At 38.6% G+C, this 17,791-nt stretch overlaps 1 protein-coding gene across 1 annotated transcript in view; it reads left to right on the top strand.

Annotated features, from left to right (window-relative positions):
* Window positions 1–17,791, top strand: part of COQ8A (coenzyme Q8A) — a 40,898-nt gene that overhangs the window by 10,487 nt on the left and 12,620 nt on the right. The window contains exons 2-5 of the mRNA XM_015820172.1: window positions 5,546–5,740; window positions 8,795–9,208; window positions 11,165–11,231; window positions 17,115–17,189. Coding sequence (XP_015675658.1) covers window positions 5,564–5,740; window positions 8,795–9,208; window positions 11,165–11,231; window positions 17,115–17,189 — 733 coding nt within the window. The 5' untranslated portion in view covers window positions 5,546–5,563. The remainder of the gene's footprint in view (window positions 1–5,545; window positions 5,741–8,794; window positions 9,209–11,164; window positions 11,232–17,114; window positions 17,190–17,791) is intronic.

The raw sequence follows: 17,791 nt of genomic DNA, 5'->3' as shown, positions 1-17,791 counted from the left end.
GACATATCTATTTGTGCAGAAATTCTTCCGTTATTTTGGTTTTAATGAAATGATTTGTAATAAACACTTCAATATGAAAGTAAATTAAGGATGAAAAAGTGACTTCATAAAAGCCCTCTCGTTCAGTGAAACTTTTATTTTGAAGCTACCAGTACTTCAGCGAGGAAAAAGCAAATCATTACTTTAGCTTTCAGTAGGGTGAACTCAAAAGGTTGCAGCCTACTTGCCTGCTCAGTGGCTCCTGTGAGTCAAAGCCATTTGCCTGTATTGCTTGAGCTAGCCCACATTGGTTCAGTCAGCCTTGAAATAGAAGATTGCGCTAGGAGAATAAAATTGCTGCTTCTCTGGGTGTTAATATTTTCAAAACCAAAAATAAATGCTTTGTTCAGAACTTGGTGCCAGTTCAAATATGCCCCTTGTAATCTCTATTTATTTAAACTGAGATAAGGGAAGCATTTTTAGAATTGCTTTAAGATGTGAAATGTACATTGCCCACATAAGTGTAGGAGGGGAAAAGGTCAGCCTATGCTTGAAAAAAAACAACCCTATTGAGTTCAAATGGGGTGGGAAGAGGCAGTCTTCCCACTAGTATAAATATAACCAGTTGGTCAGATTCAACAATATTAATTATTTCCTACCCCCATAAAGAGTGAATTGGCAAAACAACTCTGTGAACCAAAAATATGTTTTTAAAACTACCAGCTGTTTTTTTAGTGTATATATTTCCTTTATGGAGTAAAATTCTAGTACAGAATCCCCCAACCTTTCTGGCTTTATGGACCACTGGAGGGTGGGATGTTTCCAAGTGAATGGCGGGCACAAACGCCCGCTGTTGGTGCAAATGGAGTGTGTATGCATTTGCTTGCCTGCTGCTCATGTGAGTGGGGATGTGTACGCTTGCCTGCTTGCCACTTCCATGGCCCTGTTCAAAATGGCTCAAGGCCTGGAAGTGCGCTAGGAGTTGGGGACCCTTGTTCTAATATATAGCTCTTTAGACTTGATCCCCCAATAGCATTTATAGTGACCACTATAAATCTTGCCATTTAAAAAAATGTTCTGTGGATAGTCATTTAACAATGATTGCTAGTTTTCTCTGAAGATATAAGATTGTCAGTTCATTTTACTATATATGTTTAGGTAAAGTTTTTAAAATGTCTGGCTTTAAAATACTTAAGCAATTCTTAGTGTGTTGGTTATACTTCCCTTTAACATTTTAGTTTAGCAAGGTTCTTTTATTTTTCAGTATTACAACTTGTTCTTCTGATATTGAGAGTCATATGTACACAAAATGACATCATACTCCACAAGAAGAGAAGAATCTGGAAGGCTGTAGAAAAAAAATACTTGTAAAAAGTTAGCTGTCACTATCACTCATTGATACAAGGTGCTGAGTTCTGGACAGATCCAGATTGTTCCTCAACCTACACACAGCCCTTTTATATCATAAGTAATCAATAACTGTCAAAAAGTCAATATTAGCCTACAAGACCCAGGCCAGGTCCAGTGCTTCCAAGGGGTGTTTAATGCAAAACTCTGCGGCAAGCATACCACCAGAGAGTTCTTCGGTGTCATAAAGCCAATTTATGGTTCTTCTAAATCAGGATGCTCCCCCTTGCAGTCATCTGATGGGTTGAAGTTGATCAGAGACCAAGAAGGATTGAAAACCGCTAGGCTGAACAATTGTCAAACCTACTCCATTGGCTCATAATGTCTTACAATAGATTCCTCAGCTGCCAATCTTGGATGCCAGTTTGGTGTAGTGATTAAGACAACCAGTGGACTGTGAGTTCTAGTTCTGCTTTAGGCACAAAGTCTCATTTGGGTGATCTTTTGAAAACCTTGCCAACAAAACTGCAGGAACTTGTTCAGGCAGTCTCTCAGAATTGGACATGATTGAATGAAGAAAAGTAGATTGCCTGATGAGAAAGTGGTGAGACAGCAGATAGTGAAATGGAATGTTCTGGAAAAGGCCTGATTGACTCTTCTGTGCTGCAATGTATATTACAGGTCCCATTTGTTAGAACTTCTTGTTGCGAAGTCGTGTCCGACCCATCGTGACCCCATGGACAACGTTCCTCCTAGCCTTCCTGTCCTCTACCATCTTCTGGAGTCCATTTAAGCTCACGCCTACTGCTTCAGTGACTCCATCCAGCCACCTCATTCTCTGTCATCTTCTTCTATTGCCCTCAATCTTTCCCAGCATTAGGCTCTTCTCCAGTGAGTCCTTCATTAGGTGGCCAAAGTTGAGTTTCAACTTCAGGATCTGGCCTTCTAAAGAGCAGTCAGGGTTGATCTCCTCTAGGATTGACTGGTTTGATCGCCTTGCAGTCCAGGGGAGTTGCAGGAGTCTTCTCCAGCACCATAGTTCAAAGCCCTCAATTCTTTTGCGCTCAGCCTTTCTTATGGTCCAACTTTCACAGTCATACATTGCAACTGGGCTCCAAGATCACCACAGATGGGGACTGCAGCCAAGAAATTTAAAGACGCTTGCTCCTGGGGAGGAAAGCTATGGCAGATTTAGACAGCATACTAAAAAGCAGAGACATCACCCTGCCAACAAAAGTATGTATAGTCAAGGCCATGGTTTTCCCAGTTGCAATGTTAGAACTTACCTTTTCTTTAAAGTATATATTTCTGCATTTGTTCTCTCTCTGCTTTAGCTTCCTAACCTACTACCTGAGGTAGACTTAATTGGGAGATAGCAATTGATTTAAATCTGAATCTCATAGAGTTACTAACCATTTTATATCAAGTCATTATTTGTTCTAATCATGCTGAGTATGCCTCTGAGTTCTCATGATACAACAAAAGCAATCAAATCATAGAATGTGTGATTCTATTTTTTATTTCACTGTGTCTTTCAAGCTGTAATAGATAAAGTAAATAGATTAGTCTAAATAAGTCACATATTAAAAGCTTGACTTACACTAACTTTTCTTTTATTCTAGTATTAAATGTTCTGATTTTTCTCATAATGACAACATTGTAAATTAAATAGATTTAAAACATGGCTGTTCATTGGCCTTTTCATTCAAAGCCAGCTTCAGCCATAAATAGATTGGGAGCTTCAGTGGAACACTGCTAATAACAAGTATGGTCCAATTAATTTGCTTTTTCATGTAAAACTAACAAAAGGGAACTAGCCTTATTTCTTCATGCAATATGTTTAGCTTTTTAAAAACTTTGTGGATGTTGAGCAACATAAATGTGCCAGTAGTTTCCTTTACAGCTTATCCGTTAACTTTATTTTGGGAAAATGTTGTAAAGAGGCTGTTCCACCATGACTGACTCTTTCCTTTTGCTGCTTGGCTCCTTAACTTGTTTTCTCTTTCCTGACTTTGTTATGCTGAACAGAGCATTCTGGCACAAGGTCTTGGATAAGGAAGCTGTAGAGTTTGTTAGATCATTCATCAACCTTCTCTTGTGTTTTCTGTTCTGAGCAGTGGCCTCCCTGGATTCAAGCAGAAAGAGCATTCCTAGCTCTGCTTTCATGGCAATTCCATGGCAATGATTTAAAATATCTTTGTCCAGATCTTATAACTAAAACAAAAAGCAGAGTAGCTTATGCATATCACTAGTCAGATGGTCCCTTTCTGTAGATTTAGAATAGAATAGAATAAAAATTTAAAAGATATAAAACATAGCAAAGTTGTGTGGAGAGAGGAAAGGTCAACAGCGTAACCACTAGCGGTTAAAGTTACAGTTCTGTGATCAGCTTGAATGCAAACAATTCAAGTAGTATGTTGAAATGTTGCTAGATGATACTGAGTGTTGGCTATGGGAAGGTCTGCATGAATAATATATACTTTTATCATTGTGTAGAGGCATGTTTCCAATATTCTTGGTATGTAGAGAGATGAATTTTGCTATTTATGTGTGTTACTCAGGTTGAAGGTATTCTTTTTTCCTCCTTTAGCATTTGAATAGTAGAATATGGACATTGGATTAGCTCAATTCAAATATAATCTGCAAATCCAAACTGTACATTTTAGGGGATGGTTAATTTCTTATGTCATACTTGTCATTATTCCAAAGTTCTGTTGGGCATAACATTTATTTATTTAATTGAGTGCTTTTGTACCCGAGACAAATTCTTTGTGTGTCTAATTACACTTGGCCAAATAAAGTAATCAGTTCAATTCAGTTTTCTACAGGTAGTCCTTGACTTATGACCATAGTTGGGACCAGTATTTCTGTTGCTAAACAAGGTGATTGTTAAGTGAGTCATGCCCAATTATATGACCTTTTTCGTCACAGTTGCTGTTTTTAACTAACTTGGGTGAATCACTGCTTAACTTGACCTTAATGCACTTCTCTTTCGTTTTGAAGAAAGATATCCTTTTCAGCACATGGCATATGGTTTGCTGTTTTGAAAACACAAGCCATTCAGAAGAAGAAATTTATTATATGTTTCTCCAAATGTTGGCCAGGATGTTGAGTGAAATAACTGGTATTTAAACAAAATATTAAGATAGAAATAGCGAGTAAGCATGGTTTTGGCCAAAATATTTATTAAATTTCTACACTACCCATCTCACCTAAGTGACTCTAGGCAGTTTACAATTAGTGGTTTCATTGTTTTTATGTAGTGTTTTTATATGTTAGTTGTGCACTGAGTCAAAAGGAAAGGTTCCTCAAGATTAATTGGATTCTCAAGTATGGTTAGATGATTTTGGTGGGGATGAGACTTATATTAACCCTTTTCTGAAGCCAAGAAAAAAGTGTGCTAAAGACATGGCAGTGAGCAAGGCAGAAAAAAGTACTAATGGGGCTATGTCATGGAAGGAGGTGAGATTGGAGTTTTGGTTTATTTTTTGCAGTTTGAGAATGGTATTTTTGAAATTAATATTTTACAGTGTGTACTTTCCTTTCCCACCAAAAGCATACCTTTTTATAATGATAATTTCTGCTGTATTTCAACAATAACACATTAAGGAGCTCTAAAAACTCTTAAAAAAGCAGCTCAGAGCAGAAAGTGTGCTGTGGGTTAGAATATACACAGGCAACAGATAAAGTACAAAAGAATATTGCCACTAGTTTCTTTAGTTTATTAGCCAAAAAATGTGTAGCATTACTTTCAGCCTAGATATTTATGTACAGGTCTGGTATAGACAAATAGGATCATGATCATGTGTATACTTAGCATAGGCAGGGATCCATGTAATCCATGAGTTTTTTGTTTACTTGAGAAGGGAACTTTTCATTTAGCTCTGTAAAAGTTTTAAGTAGATAACTGACAGCACTCCAGGGTAAATAAGATAGGAAACAAAACTAGGTGAATTAAATCTACTTTATTGTAAAGCTACATTAACAGAATCTCACAAGTCTGAAAATACAATATTTTCACCCCCACTTTTAACTATTTGATCCATTAGGATGGGTCCTATCTTGTCTGATTCTTTCCTAGGCAGCATCTCTTCCCTGCTATCTCCAAGGCCATTTCCATGTTCCATTACAATCACCCTGCAATAAGCAATCAATAGAATGTGTGTATATTCATGGACTCTCATAATTTGGGTTTTGCCTGATGTCTTATGTCTTTCAGTGCTGGAGGTGATCAGTCATGGCAAGTGAAGCCATCATGATGATGCGAGGGCTGACAAAGCTCAGTAAGGCAGTCCTAGAGACCCAGGCAGGTCAGCTCCGACAAGTAATCCTTGGTGGGGATACATTAACCATCGTCCGAAGCTTTCAGGCGGTTGCTGAGGAACAGTTCAGTGCTGCTATGGGGAAAATGCAGGTAAAAATATTGCTATGTATTTGTTTGATTTCGCTTGTCTCTTCCCCTTTCAATTGATAAATACTTGCTGTTGTCTTTCCCCCCCATTCCTTGCATGTTAAAAGCATAAGAATTTGTTATTCAGCCTTACTTGGGATTTTCAATATATACTGAAACATTTTTAAAATGCATTTGAAAATAATATAGCTACATTGCATTGGGAATTATTATAATGTTGCATTGACAAATTTGCACCACTCAGGTGACCCTGAAGACATAGATAAGACTCAAAAGAATGCAAATGAACAGCTGTCTGCAGGAGTATAAATCTTTCCATTCCCCACCATCCAGTCAGAGCTGAAGAAGCTTCCTGGATGAGAAGCAAAACATCTTCAAAGAAAAAACAAGAAAGTCCAGTTGCCTTGTGAAAAAGCATCTTTGGGATAACTATGACCCGGATGACTGAGAAGCTCCATAGACATCTGGCAGTAGCTTACAGCTGGAACATTAAAAATGAAACTAAAGGCTTAATTTTGGCTGCACAAGAATAAGCTATTAGAGCTAATGCAATCAAGGTCAGAATTGAAAAACCATCAAATGATTCAAAGAAGCAGAAAAAACAGATCATATACCCAGCTTTTGCAAGAAAATTGCACAACCTGATTATAAAAAATGACACAGTACAGTTTCCAAAATGATTCACTGGAACATCTATAACAATGGTGGCGAACCTATAGCATAGGTGCCAGAGACGGCACTCAGAGCCCTCTCTGTGGGCACTTGCGCCGTCGCCCCAGTCCTAGGCCTTCAGCTGGGTTTTATAAAACTTTCGCTTTAGGCCTCCGCCGCCGTGTGCAAAGAAAAAGGTTCAATCAGTCAATTTCAACTTCTCGCGGGGAAAAAAAAGGTCTTGCAAAGTTGGAATTGATTGAACTTTTTAGTCCGACCCAGTCTGCCGTTACCACCGCAGCCACGCCCACCCAGTGGGCCATGCCCACCCAATGGGCCACACCCACCCGGCACTCGACGATGCATAAGTGGGTTTTGGGTTGCAGTTTGGGCACTCAGTCTCTAAAAGGTTCGCCATCACTGATCTATAAAAATGATCATGTACTAGTAATGAAAAATTGGTTGGGATTGTCCACCATCGTTCTCTGGTATCCTGCCATCGTGCTGAGGGGGGAGGGGGGATGGCATGCTTGGGATTTTTGCTTCTGCTATTCATTTGGGAATTACAGAGGGGGACTGTCTTCAGAGACAGGACAAATTCCTTCCAAGCCGGTTTTCACCAGGTTCCAAGGCTGTCGTGCCCTGAGTGTGAACTATTATCTGCCGAGCACATCAGCATTCTCAAAACATCTTCTCTGCATCTTATTGTCTGGTGGTGAACTGGTCAGGGGGTTGCTTTATGCTTTGCGCAGGATCTTCAGATTCCACCTGACTTTACTGCATCCATTTTATCTCCTTTGATTCAACTCAGTGGATTTGATAGTTTTACTCTCCTGAGGGGGCTGACTGGGGCAGATCTGATGGATGTGGAATTTAAAAAGTAGGTGAATGAGCAGGTTAAAATATTTTGAAATTTCTGAAGAGACTGATAAGTTTTGGCTCATAACACACCAGAGATATAACTGTGGTTGAAAAGAAGAAAGTATGGATAATCGATGTGGCAATACTATGGGATAGTAGAGTAGAAGATAAAGAATTAGAGATCACATAGCATTAAGAACTGAAAATTGAAACTGAAAGATTATGGCAAAACTGGCCGTGGTGGGCCCAGTGGTTATCATCATACTGGGTGCCATACCAAAAAATCTTGGATGGCATTAGAAAATCTACACCTTGACAAAATTTCCATTTGACAATTGCACAAGGCCACACTGCTTGGATCTGCACATACAGTATATTATGCCAATACATTATGATTTCCTAGGTTTTTGGGAAGAACTCAATGAATATGAAGGCCAACACCAGCTGAAGAACTGGCAGATGTGAATTCACATTTTTATGTTTATAATAATCAAATAACATCAAGAGTGAAGTTTGTTAAACCCAGACTTCTTGTTCTACAGAATGTCTCCCTAAAAATACCTGCATATTTACCCATACTAGGAAAAGCAAAATAATTCACTTGATGAAATATTTTACTCTAAAATTTAAGGATGTGTTCTTGGTGTTATGGTTACTGTTTGGGGGAGAGGATGAAATTTGCCCATTAACTGAATGGCTGGAGTGGTTATGTACTCACTGATAAAACAAAAGAAAAAGTCAGATGGGGCAGAAAAGCCCTAAGGGCATCAAGGGAAGTGACTTTGGGCACATTTAACAAGAAAGTTCTAGCATGCTATTGGCAGAGTTCACTTGGGCTGAGACATTCTCTTGTGGGCAGTGAGTCTAAAGCAGTGGTTCTCAACCTGTGGGTCGGGACCCCATTTGGGGTCGATCGACCATTTCACGGGGGTCGCCAAGCAAGGCTGTCCGCCATTTTTTTTGTCCGCCATTTTTCCCCTTTTCCGGCGGGTGCCTTACCTCCCTTGGGCTGGGCCAGCTGGTGGTCGGCCTGCTCCGTCTCTGCCGCTTGCCAGCTACGCCTCAGCCGGCGCAGGGGGCGGAACCACGCATGCGCGGCGCTCCCGGGCAGGGAAAGTCCTCGACTTACGACCGGTTTAGTCCTCAACTTACGACCGGTTTAGTCCTTGACTTACGACCGGTTGGGGTCGCGGCATTAAAAAGGTTGAGAACCACTGGTCTAAAGGCAGCATAAATATCAGAGTCAGAAGTAGTTATCTGAAGACTACAGCTTTGCTTCTTTGAAAAAGCACTGATTACTCAGTATATTTGTTTTCGTGTTATTTTTGTGTTTTCAATTACTGTGAGGATTTTTGATTTTCTTGTTTAGTTAAGAAGTTGTGTCCAACTCATTGTGACCCCATGGATCATAGCACAACAGGTTTCCTTGTGCTCCACTGTCTCCCAGATTTGTCCACATTCATATTCATTACGTCATGTTCTTTGTTTTATTTTGATAGCTAACCATGTTTTACTGGAGAACTCATTTCAATGCTTTGTTTGCAGGAACTGGGCAAACAACAGGAAAACTTGAAAGATATTGGTGAAGACTTTGGAAAAGAATATAACTTTTCAGAGTCAGAGCTGGGAGGCATTACAAAGGACTTCTCTCCTCCTCCTCAAGACCAGCCTCACAAAGACAGTGGTACAGAGGGCCCATCTTATTCTTATGATGCCAAAGGACTTTTTCAAAGTGGTGGGAGTGGAGATGCTTCTGCAAGCCAGAATCCCATTTCTTCCAAAACAAATACAAAGCTATTTGAAGGCTTTAGGGACCCCGGGAATCCTTTTGCTCTTGTCTTTGGGCAAATCCGGCCTTTTCACCAAGACCATTCCCCTGTTGGTGGATTAACAGCTGAAGACATTGACAAAGCTAGGCAAGCTAAAGCAGATCCACAGCAAAAGCCTCACAAACAGATGGTAAGTAAGCTATTTCAGGGAAGTGGAAAAGCTTCTGGTACAGCAACCTTTATGTGACCAGTCTCCCTGTTTAACTCTTAGTTACTTGGTGTCTGGGTTGTGTTGGGAGATATATGGTAATTCCTATTGTTTTTAATTAACAAACTTTTGGCTTTTCTTATAGACCAATTCATATAGTGTGAAATATACTGAGGAATATTTATTCCTCAGTATAAATATTGTAGTATAAGTAGGCGATATTGCTATTTATTTAAGGTAAAGGTCCTATTAACCTATTAGTTTATTTGACAAATTCCTAGCTGGTTTCTATCTTGGAACTCTACTGTGCCCTGCCCTTTTTAGGGAAATAACATGATGTGTGAATCTGCTTGTTGCTTATTTATATGAATTTATTTTCTTTTTGATTGCATGTTCCTGGAATGGACTGACAGAGAGATTTTAGGTTAAGATAAATGTGCACAGATTTGTTCCTAGCTTTTTCACATATGAATCATGCACATTTCTAAGATTCTTACTACACTTTTTTAATTAAAAAACCCTCTAAACAGCTAATTAATATATCTTGAATTGGTATTTTTAAAAAAAATATTTTTATTGATGTTTTTGTGGTATACTATCTTTGAAGTCTTGGCAATCAAACCTCAGAATAGGGAGAGCTTAACATAATTTAGTATTTTATTTAGTTCTGATTTTCTAAGCTAGATGTATGTGGATGTCCTCTCAAAATTAGTTCAACTTTCCTAACAACCAGACATTTGTTTAGAAAGGTCATGATATTGCCTAGAAATAGACATCTTCTTTTTAACATTTAACAGGTGTTCATCTTTCATTTGCTGGACATTTGATATTTTGCTAAATTGTTGGAATGGTTAAGAAGCTAAGATTTGTTAGTTGTTTTTCTTTTGTCCATGAAATTAAAAGTCAAACAGGTGCAGCGAAGTTTGCTTATAATTCTTTTTTGCTTTGGATTTTTTTAGAAGAGACAATTCTGTTTATTCTGTACCCCCAAATACATTGTGATTCAGTTCCTATAATTTCATTGGCCATGCTTGGTTGGAATTATGGGAATTGAAGTCCAATAGTCCAAAGAAGGAGAACATTAAGTTAAGGAATGCAGCTTAAAAGGACACCATTGAATAGAACATGTTATAATCACTGCAAAGAACTGAATGATTATGATATTCAGGAAATGACCTGAAGTATACATTACTTTAAAACAAAAATACTATTCTACTGAATTGAAAAAAAGTAAAAATAATAATATGAAGAACAGTTTTAGAGGAAATTCTCTTAAGTATTAACTCTCCTGGCTTCTCAGAGCTTCTGGCTGTGATAATGCCCATCTGATGTTTTAGTTTACATCAGGCATGAGAAACTGCCAGCCCGCGGGCCGAATGCGCCACGCCAAAACCGCACCCACTCCATTACTGGCAATGGGGAAAAAGTCCCGATACATCACGTGATGTCACATCCCACAGAAAGCAAAACAAAAACAAAAACAAAAAAACCCCAAGACATACAGCTGGCCAAATTACACTCAAGAAAGGCCAGGTTCTGCCTAAATTGGATACATATTAAAATGGAATTTGAAGTTGACAGCAGTGCTTATTCTGATTAAGTGAAGGCAAATAACCATAATACCTTGTTCACTTTGTTTTTTACAGAACAAAATGTGCATAAAACAAGGTACTAGGGTAGGGGAAACAAAGTACTTGTATAAATGGCTGAGTTTCTAATAGTCCCATGAATTGGTGAACAGATGTAAAAATCGGGTAGATAAGAGTAGCTGTGTGTTGCTTTAATAAGTTTAATTTTGAAATAATGTTATTTGTGTGGCAGAAGTTCCTAGCACTTGATGAGAAAACTCTTATTTTAGACCATCTGCTTGTGAAATATATATATTTTTGTTTATTAGCAGATCAAGCATCTGTTTATGCTTTTTTAAAAATCTTGCAGCTCAGTGAACGTGCCCGAGAGCGAAAAGTGCCTGTTACTCGAATTGGAAGACTTGCTAACTTTGGAGGTGAGTCTCTTAATTTAGAAAAAAAAATGATCTGAAGATGGAAAATTCTGAAAAGACTAAAAGTCTGCATGTTACGTTCAGAGAAAGAATTGCTCATCTGTTAGATGGCCCTGTGCTTTGGCTCACAGTCTTCGATGAAACACAAAAGAGGTGGGGGAATGAAGGGTAGAGAGAACTGCTCCTCAAAGCCAGAAAAAAATGGCAAGTAACCATCAATAATAAAAAAATATACATGTACATATTTAAATATAATGGGTAAAAACTTGTATTGAATTAAAACTAATATATTGACAGAAGCCAGGTTCCTAACCATTCAGTAATAAGCCTTCATGAAAACACACACACACACACACACACACACACACACACACACACACACACACACACACACCATAGCCCCAATTAAAAAAACAAGTTTAAAAAAATACAAAAAAACAGAAGAGGATAATATTAACCACAATATGGCCTGGTTTTGAGGGGCTTGGAGCTTATTTTATTTCTGCGAGGAGAAATTTCTACAAGATGGGCATTGTGGCAGAGAAGACCAACCTTTTGAGTTCCACCAGATGTAATTCCCTGGCAGGTAGGACCCAAGATTTACTGAGATTTCTTTTAGGAATCAGTTGAATTTCAGGAAAATCTCTTAAGGAAACTTTTTTATTAACACAATTTAATAGATCACTTCTGGCCACCTTTTTTCCCCCTACAACCCCAGTCTTTTGAGGATTTTGAATTAGTTGTAATAATGTATTGATAATACTTCAACTAATACTTTCCATATCAACTCATGTTTAGAGAGGAGAGAAGGTTCTGAGATTTTTCATCTATTAATTGAAAGTTGTCGAATACCATGGAAATTGATAGGCTGGAGAAGCAGGGAAGGAATGTCACCTTTCACCAGGCCTTTTTGGCAGCCAATGTGAAGTGAGCACATATTAGTTAAAAGAGAAGTCTCTCTGTTTATGACCTTTCCTCTTTATAGCCAGAGTTGGCATCTATCCTTTATTTTCATTTCTCCCAGATGAGATTTACTTCTGTATATTTTTTGAATGTTTCTGTTTGTATAACAGAGCGATAAGGAACCTGGCTTTCACTAGGCAAGTTACCACAGGCCACTGTATGTACTATATACTATCCCATGAAACATAAAAGAGTAAACATTTCCTTGAGCCAGTAGTTGAAAGGACTGCATGAGTGCCATTTTTGTTTCTTACCACTTGGGCTTGTAGTATATACTTCCTGTTTGTTGAATATAACCAGGCTGTAAGATGTTTGATATAATATCAGAAATAAATTCTTTCTGTGGCCGTTGGAAGTCTTTTAGCACTTTTAAAAATATACTATGTTTACTTTGGCACAATTTTTATGTGACATGCGTATGGATGTGCAAGAAGGTGGAACAGAGAATATATTGAGAGATCCCTGAGGTTTGTTAGCTTGGGATAAGTTACTGTTATCTAACAACAGTAGCAGTTTAAAACTGTACGCTGTCCTACATATTTGGTTTCCAGAAAATGATACTTGGGTAGTTAGAGAATGAGAAATATCTTTTTGTATGAAAATATTTGGTTCTTTTGATTCTGGTAACAAATACCTAGAGACTGACAATGTGCTCAGATGCATCTTATTTCATTCAGTAGTGGATCTTGTGGTTATATTAATACTTATTTTTCTGTCCATACGTTCTGCAAATTGGGGTTATATCTGTTTCAAACATAGAAAGTACTTTGTCAAAAAAAGCATCTGCTGTGCCCTAAAAAACATCTAGAATTGTAATTGTTTTCAAGTTGGTCCTAGTTGGCCTATCTTTTCCTAAACTGTTTGTGCTTTAGAGTTAGCTAATGAAAATATGCTTTCTTCACCTATTTTGGATTTTTACCCTTGATCCTTTTAGCAGGGTGAGGACCTGATAATGGTAATTTCTTCCGAATACATTAGTGCAGTGGTTCTCAACCTTTTTAATGCCGCGACCCCAACCGGTCGTAAGTCGAGGACTAAACCGGTCGTAAGTCGAGGACTAAACCGGTCGTAAGTCGAGGACTACCCAACCGGTCGTAGGTCGAGGACTTTCCCTGCCCGGGAGCCCCACACATGCGTGGTTCCGCCCCCTGCGCCGGCTGAGGCGTAGCTGGCAAGCGGCAGAGACGGAGCAGGCCGACCACCAGCTGGCCCAGCCCAAGGGAGGTAAGGCACCCGCCGGAAAAGGGGGGAAAATGGCGGACAAAAAAATGGCGGACAGCCTTGCTTGGCGACCCCCGTGAAATGGTCGATCGACCCCAAATGGGGTCCCGACCCACAGGTTGAGAACCACTGTATTAGTGTGTTAAATAAAATTAGAGGCAGAGAGGAACATTTATGAAACACTGTACTGGAACAACAATGGCCATATTTTGTTTTTAAGACAGGGGTCCCCAACTCTGCAGACTGCGGCCCACTTTTGGGCTGTGGCCTGTTTGGAACTGGGCCTGTGAGTGGTGGGCCAGGGTGCATGCGCGTGTGCGGTGGCCTACCGCTTGTGCAAGTTGAGTTGCACGTGTGCACACATTCCCCCCACCGGGCCTCCAAGCCACAAATGTTGGGGACCACTGCTTTAGACAAAACGTAGGCTGCTGTTTTGTCTTGAACCAATACAAATTGGGAAGAGGAAACAGCCACACAAATAGGTTGGAATTATTATTTGACCAGATTTTCAGGACAGCATAAAGCTTTAGTTTACCTGATTCAGAAATGTAGAAAATTGTGATAACGCTTGTGATATGCTTCAGGCGAGAACTAGTTTAGCCCTGAAGATGCTACTTAATCTGGTAATGAAATATTTGCAAGCAAACATCCAAGCTCATAGAGCACTCAGCACTTCATAATTTAGCCCTTTTCAGCCATTTTCAAAAGGTAAACTTTCCTTATTCTTTGTGATTACATTCTTTGCAATGCTCCTTTTCTCTGTGTACACATTGTATGGACACATTGCACAAAGTAAAAGAAGAAGAGAACACAGCACGGTGGATGGACTCTGTTACAGTGGCAATGAGTGTACCATTGGAAGACCTGAAAGAATAGGCTAGGGACAGATTATCTATGTGGTTGCTGCGAGTTGAAAACAACTTGATAGCACATAATTAATCATCCATAATTATCGCACATTGTACTGTACAATACAATTTCATTATTTTGAAGCAATCATTTTTTATGTGCATTCTCATCCATAGCATCTTTTGTTTTTCGTTTTACTAAGCTTCTTTCTACTATTGTAACTCCTTATGCCTCTCTGGAATATAATTCTCACTTTATCCCAAGCAGTTTTCATGTTCACTTGCATCCATTTTTCACTCATTCTATTTGTCGATAATCTTCTAAAACGTTTTCACAGAGGACTTACATGTTCTGTTTCTATATTCATTCTGTTTTTACTCTGGTTTTTAGAATTTCTTTTTTCCCCCAAAATCAGTTTTTTTCTCTTTCAAGATTCACTTTTTTTCTTGGAAAGGGTGGTTTGTGTTACATTGAGAGAATCCTTCATCATCCTTTCATTTTTCAGTCTTTCATCGCAACATCCAAATCAGTTAGACTGATTCCTTTCTTTATACACATTAATAGACTTAACATTTAAACCACAGAGTCAAAACAATTAGATTTTTCTCTAAGCATCCCCTTTTTCTTACATTCTTTGGTCTCCAAATAATTTGAGATCTGCAGATATATGGCCATGTGGCAATGTCTTGCCTTAAGGAATTTGAGGGATTTAAGATGAGGTCATTTGTGCTTTTTTAGCAAAGTAGTAGGCTTTCCTATTGAAGGATTACTTTAGGTAATGGGTAAGGAGTACACCAGGAAACCTGTGCAATCTTGTGGCCATCTGTGCTCCAAGAATGACTCTTGGGCCTGTTGGCAAATGCCGTGTTTTTAATTTTTCTGGTAACTGAATTCTAGTTGGTCTTCTTGGAGTACCGTGCTAATGCTCTCAGTCCTCTTTTAAGGGCAATAAGTGTTAATTTTAACGTTTCAGCTTTTAACGCCTAATGATTTAAATCTTTTGTTTTGTATGACTATTTGTGACATTGTAAGCCGCCCAGAATTTCTTGATAGTGAGATGGGCAGCATACATATTTAATAGAAATAATAAATAAATACAGGTAATAACGGTTTGAATTAATGGCTTCCAAACAAGTCAGCTACAACCTAAATTGGAACTTATGATCATTGCTCTGCCCCTGTGGTCACATGATCATAATTTGGGCGCTTGGCAACTGGCTTGCATTTACAACCAGTTACAGTATCCTGCAACCATGTGATTGTGGTTTGTGACATCAGTGAAGGTTTGTGACATATTTTTAGAACCTAGAAGGTTCAGAATATTTCAGAAGTGTACTGAGAGTATGATAAACATCCTGCAAGTATTGTATATATTTTCCCTCCCTGAAAAGTACTCTTTCTGAAATTATTCTTTGTGTGTGTGCATGTTTGCTTTTGAGTCAATTTTTTGACTCCTAATAATGGCCTGGACAAATCCCTGCAGTTTTCTTGGCAAGATTTGTAAAACGTGCTTTGCCATTGCCTCCTTCATGAGAAGGAGTGACTGGGACAAGGTCGCCCCGTTATCTTCATTCTTAAGGCAGGATTAGAATTCACGGTGTTTCAGTTTCTAGCCCGATGCCTTAACAACTATACCAAACTGGCTCCCATAAAAAGGAAATGGTTAGAATTTATATTGAAGTTGAGGAAATGAGGAAAAAGAGTAAGCAGTTCATCTAGTGTACCATGCAGAAGTTTTCATTATGAAACTCCAGGAAAAAAACAGCTTGATAATTTTACTAATGCATTGTCTGGCAACTGAGCATGCTCAGCTGCAATCTTCAGCATATACAAAACCAACTGAAATATGTAATGTAAATTTAAATAAAATGTGTGCCACCCAGAGTCTTTGTAGAATTGGGTGGCCTTATAAGTACAAATAAATATTTCCTACAATAAACAGAATAAGAATAAGAATAGAATAGAATAGAATAGAATAGAATAGAAGGGACCTTGGAGGTCTTCTAGTCCAGCCCTCTGCTCAAGCAGGAGAACCTATACCACTTCAAGACAAGTGAGTGTCTAGTCTCTTCTTAAAAACCTCCATGATTTCTGAAGACAAACTGTTCCACTGGTTAATTGTCCTCACTGTTAGGAAGTTTCTCCTTAATTCCAGATTGCTTCTCTCTTTGGTGAGTTTCCAACCATTGCTTCTTGTCCTGCCCTCTGGTGCTTTAGAGAATAGTTTGATATTCTCTTCTTTGTGGCAGCCCCTCAAATACTGGAATACTGCTATCATGTCACCCCTGTTTCTTCTTTTCTTTAGACTAGCCAAACCCAAGTCCTACAGCCGTTTTTCATGTTTTAGTCTCCAGGCATTTGATCATTTTAGTTGCTCTTCTCTGAACTTTTTCCAAAGTCTCAACATCTTTTTTGTAGTATGGAGACCACACTTGGTTGCAGTATTCCAGGTGTGGTCTTACTAGGGTTTTATAAAGCGGTACTAATACTTTGTGTGATCTTGATTCTATGCCTCTGTTTATACAACCCAGGATTGTATTAGCTTTTTTGGCTGCTATTGCACACTGCTGGCTCATAGTCAAGTGATCGTCCAATGCTTAGAACTTAGTCTAATGTTCACTATTATTTTGTGTAAATGTTGCTTAGCAAACATGGCATGATTGTATTTATCTCCACTAGTCATAATGGTGAACACTGAAAAATGAGGAAAATTAATGTTTCAGATTTCAGTGATGTGTCCTAGAAAGAATTTCAGTGTCGATACATATGAATACCCATGAAGATGTAACTGTATGCCATTGTCATTTTAACTTACTTCCTCTTCCTCCTTTTTTCTTTCTTTGTTCATTTAAGGCTTAGCTGTTGGCCTTGGCATTGGAGCATTGGCAGAGGTTGCAAAGAAGAGTCTTAGATCTGAAGAGCGCAATGGTGAGTTTTTCTTTGTTTGCTGTTAATAAGAGCTCCCAGTTTCTGAACAGTCCTTGTTTTTGAGCATGCCACGTTATGCAAGCACAGAGAATAAAAACTCTTTGAAATAGTTGTACTAATGGATAACGTGTGAGCGTACTTTTTGCTTTTAGCTTTATTTTCTCCAGACATTATCTGCATTTTTTATTTATTTTGAATTAATATTTTAAGAATAATGGTGGTGATGATGCTGTTCATTGAAGGAAGACAAAGACTGCCTCTTGTTCCTTAGGAAAGATTTGGGGGGGGGGGGGAAACTGACCTATGAACTGAGAATGAGGCATTCATCTTTTGGAAGAAATCTTCTGTGTCTTGGACTTGATCAATGCAGATGTCTAACCTGTTTGCTTAACAAAACATTCGTGCTGGATTGTCTTATTTTACTGCGACCTTTGAACTTTATTTTGAAAATTGACATATTTTTCCTCTTAGATTTCTGTTTATGTTGATACAGTATGTTCTCTGTGTATACACATACACATGTGCACAGATTAAAAATGTAGCTGTTCTTTTTAAAAGCTCTCTTGTTTGTCTATAAACAGTCAGGTGCTGAAATAAATGTT

The sequence above is a fragment of the Protobothrops mucrosquamatus genome, unplaced genomic scaffold, assembly GCF_001527695.2.
Source record: "Protobothrops mucrosquamatus isolate PMUCROS unplaced genomic scaffold, P.Mucros_1.0 scaffold1080, whole genome shotgun sequence".
Taxonomy (NCBI): domain Eukaryota; kingdom Metazoa; phylum Chordata; class Lepidosauria; order Squamata; family Viperidae; genus Protobothrops; species Protobothrops mucrosquamatus.
This window is presented reverse-complemented; position numbering and strand designations above follow the sequence as displayed.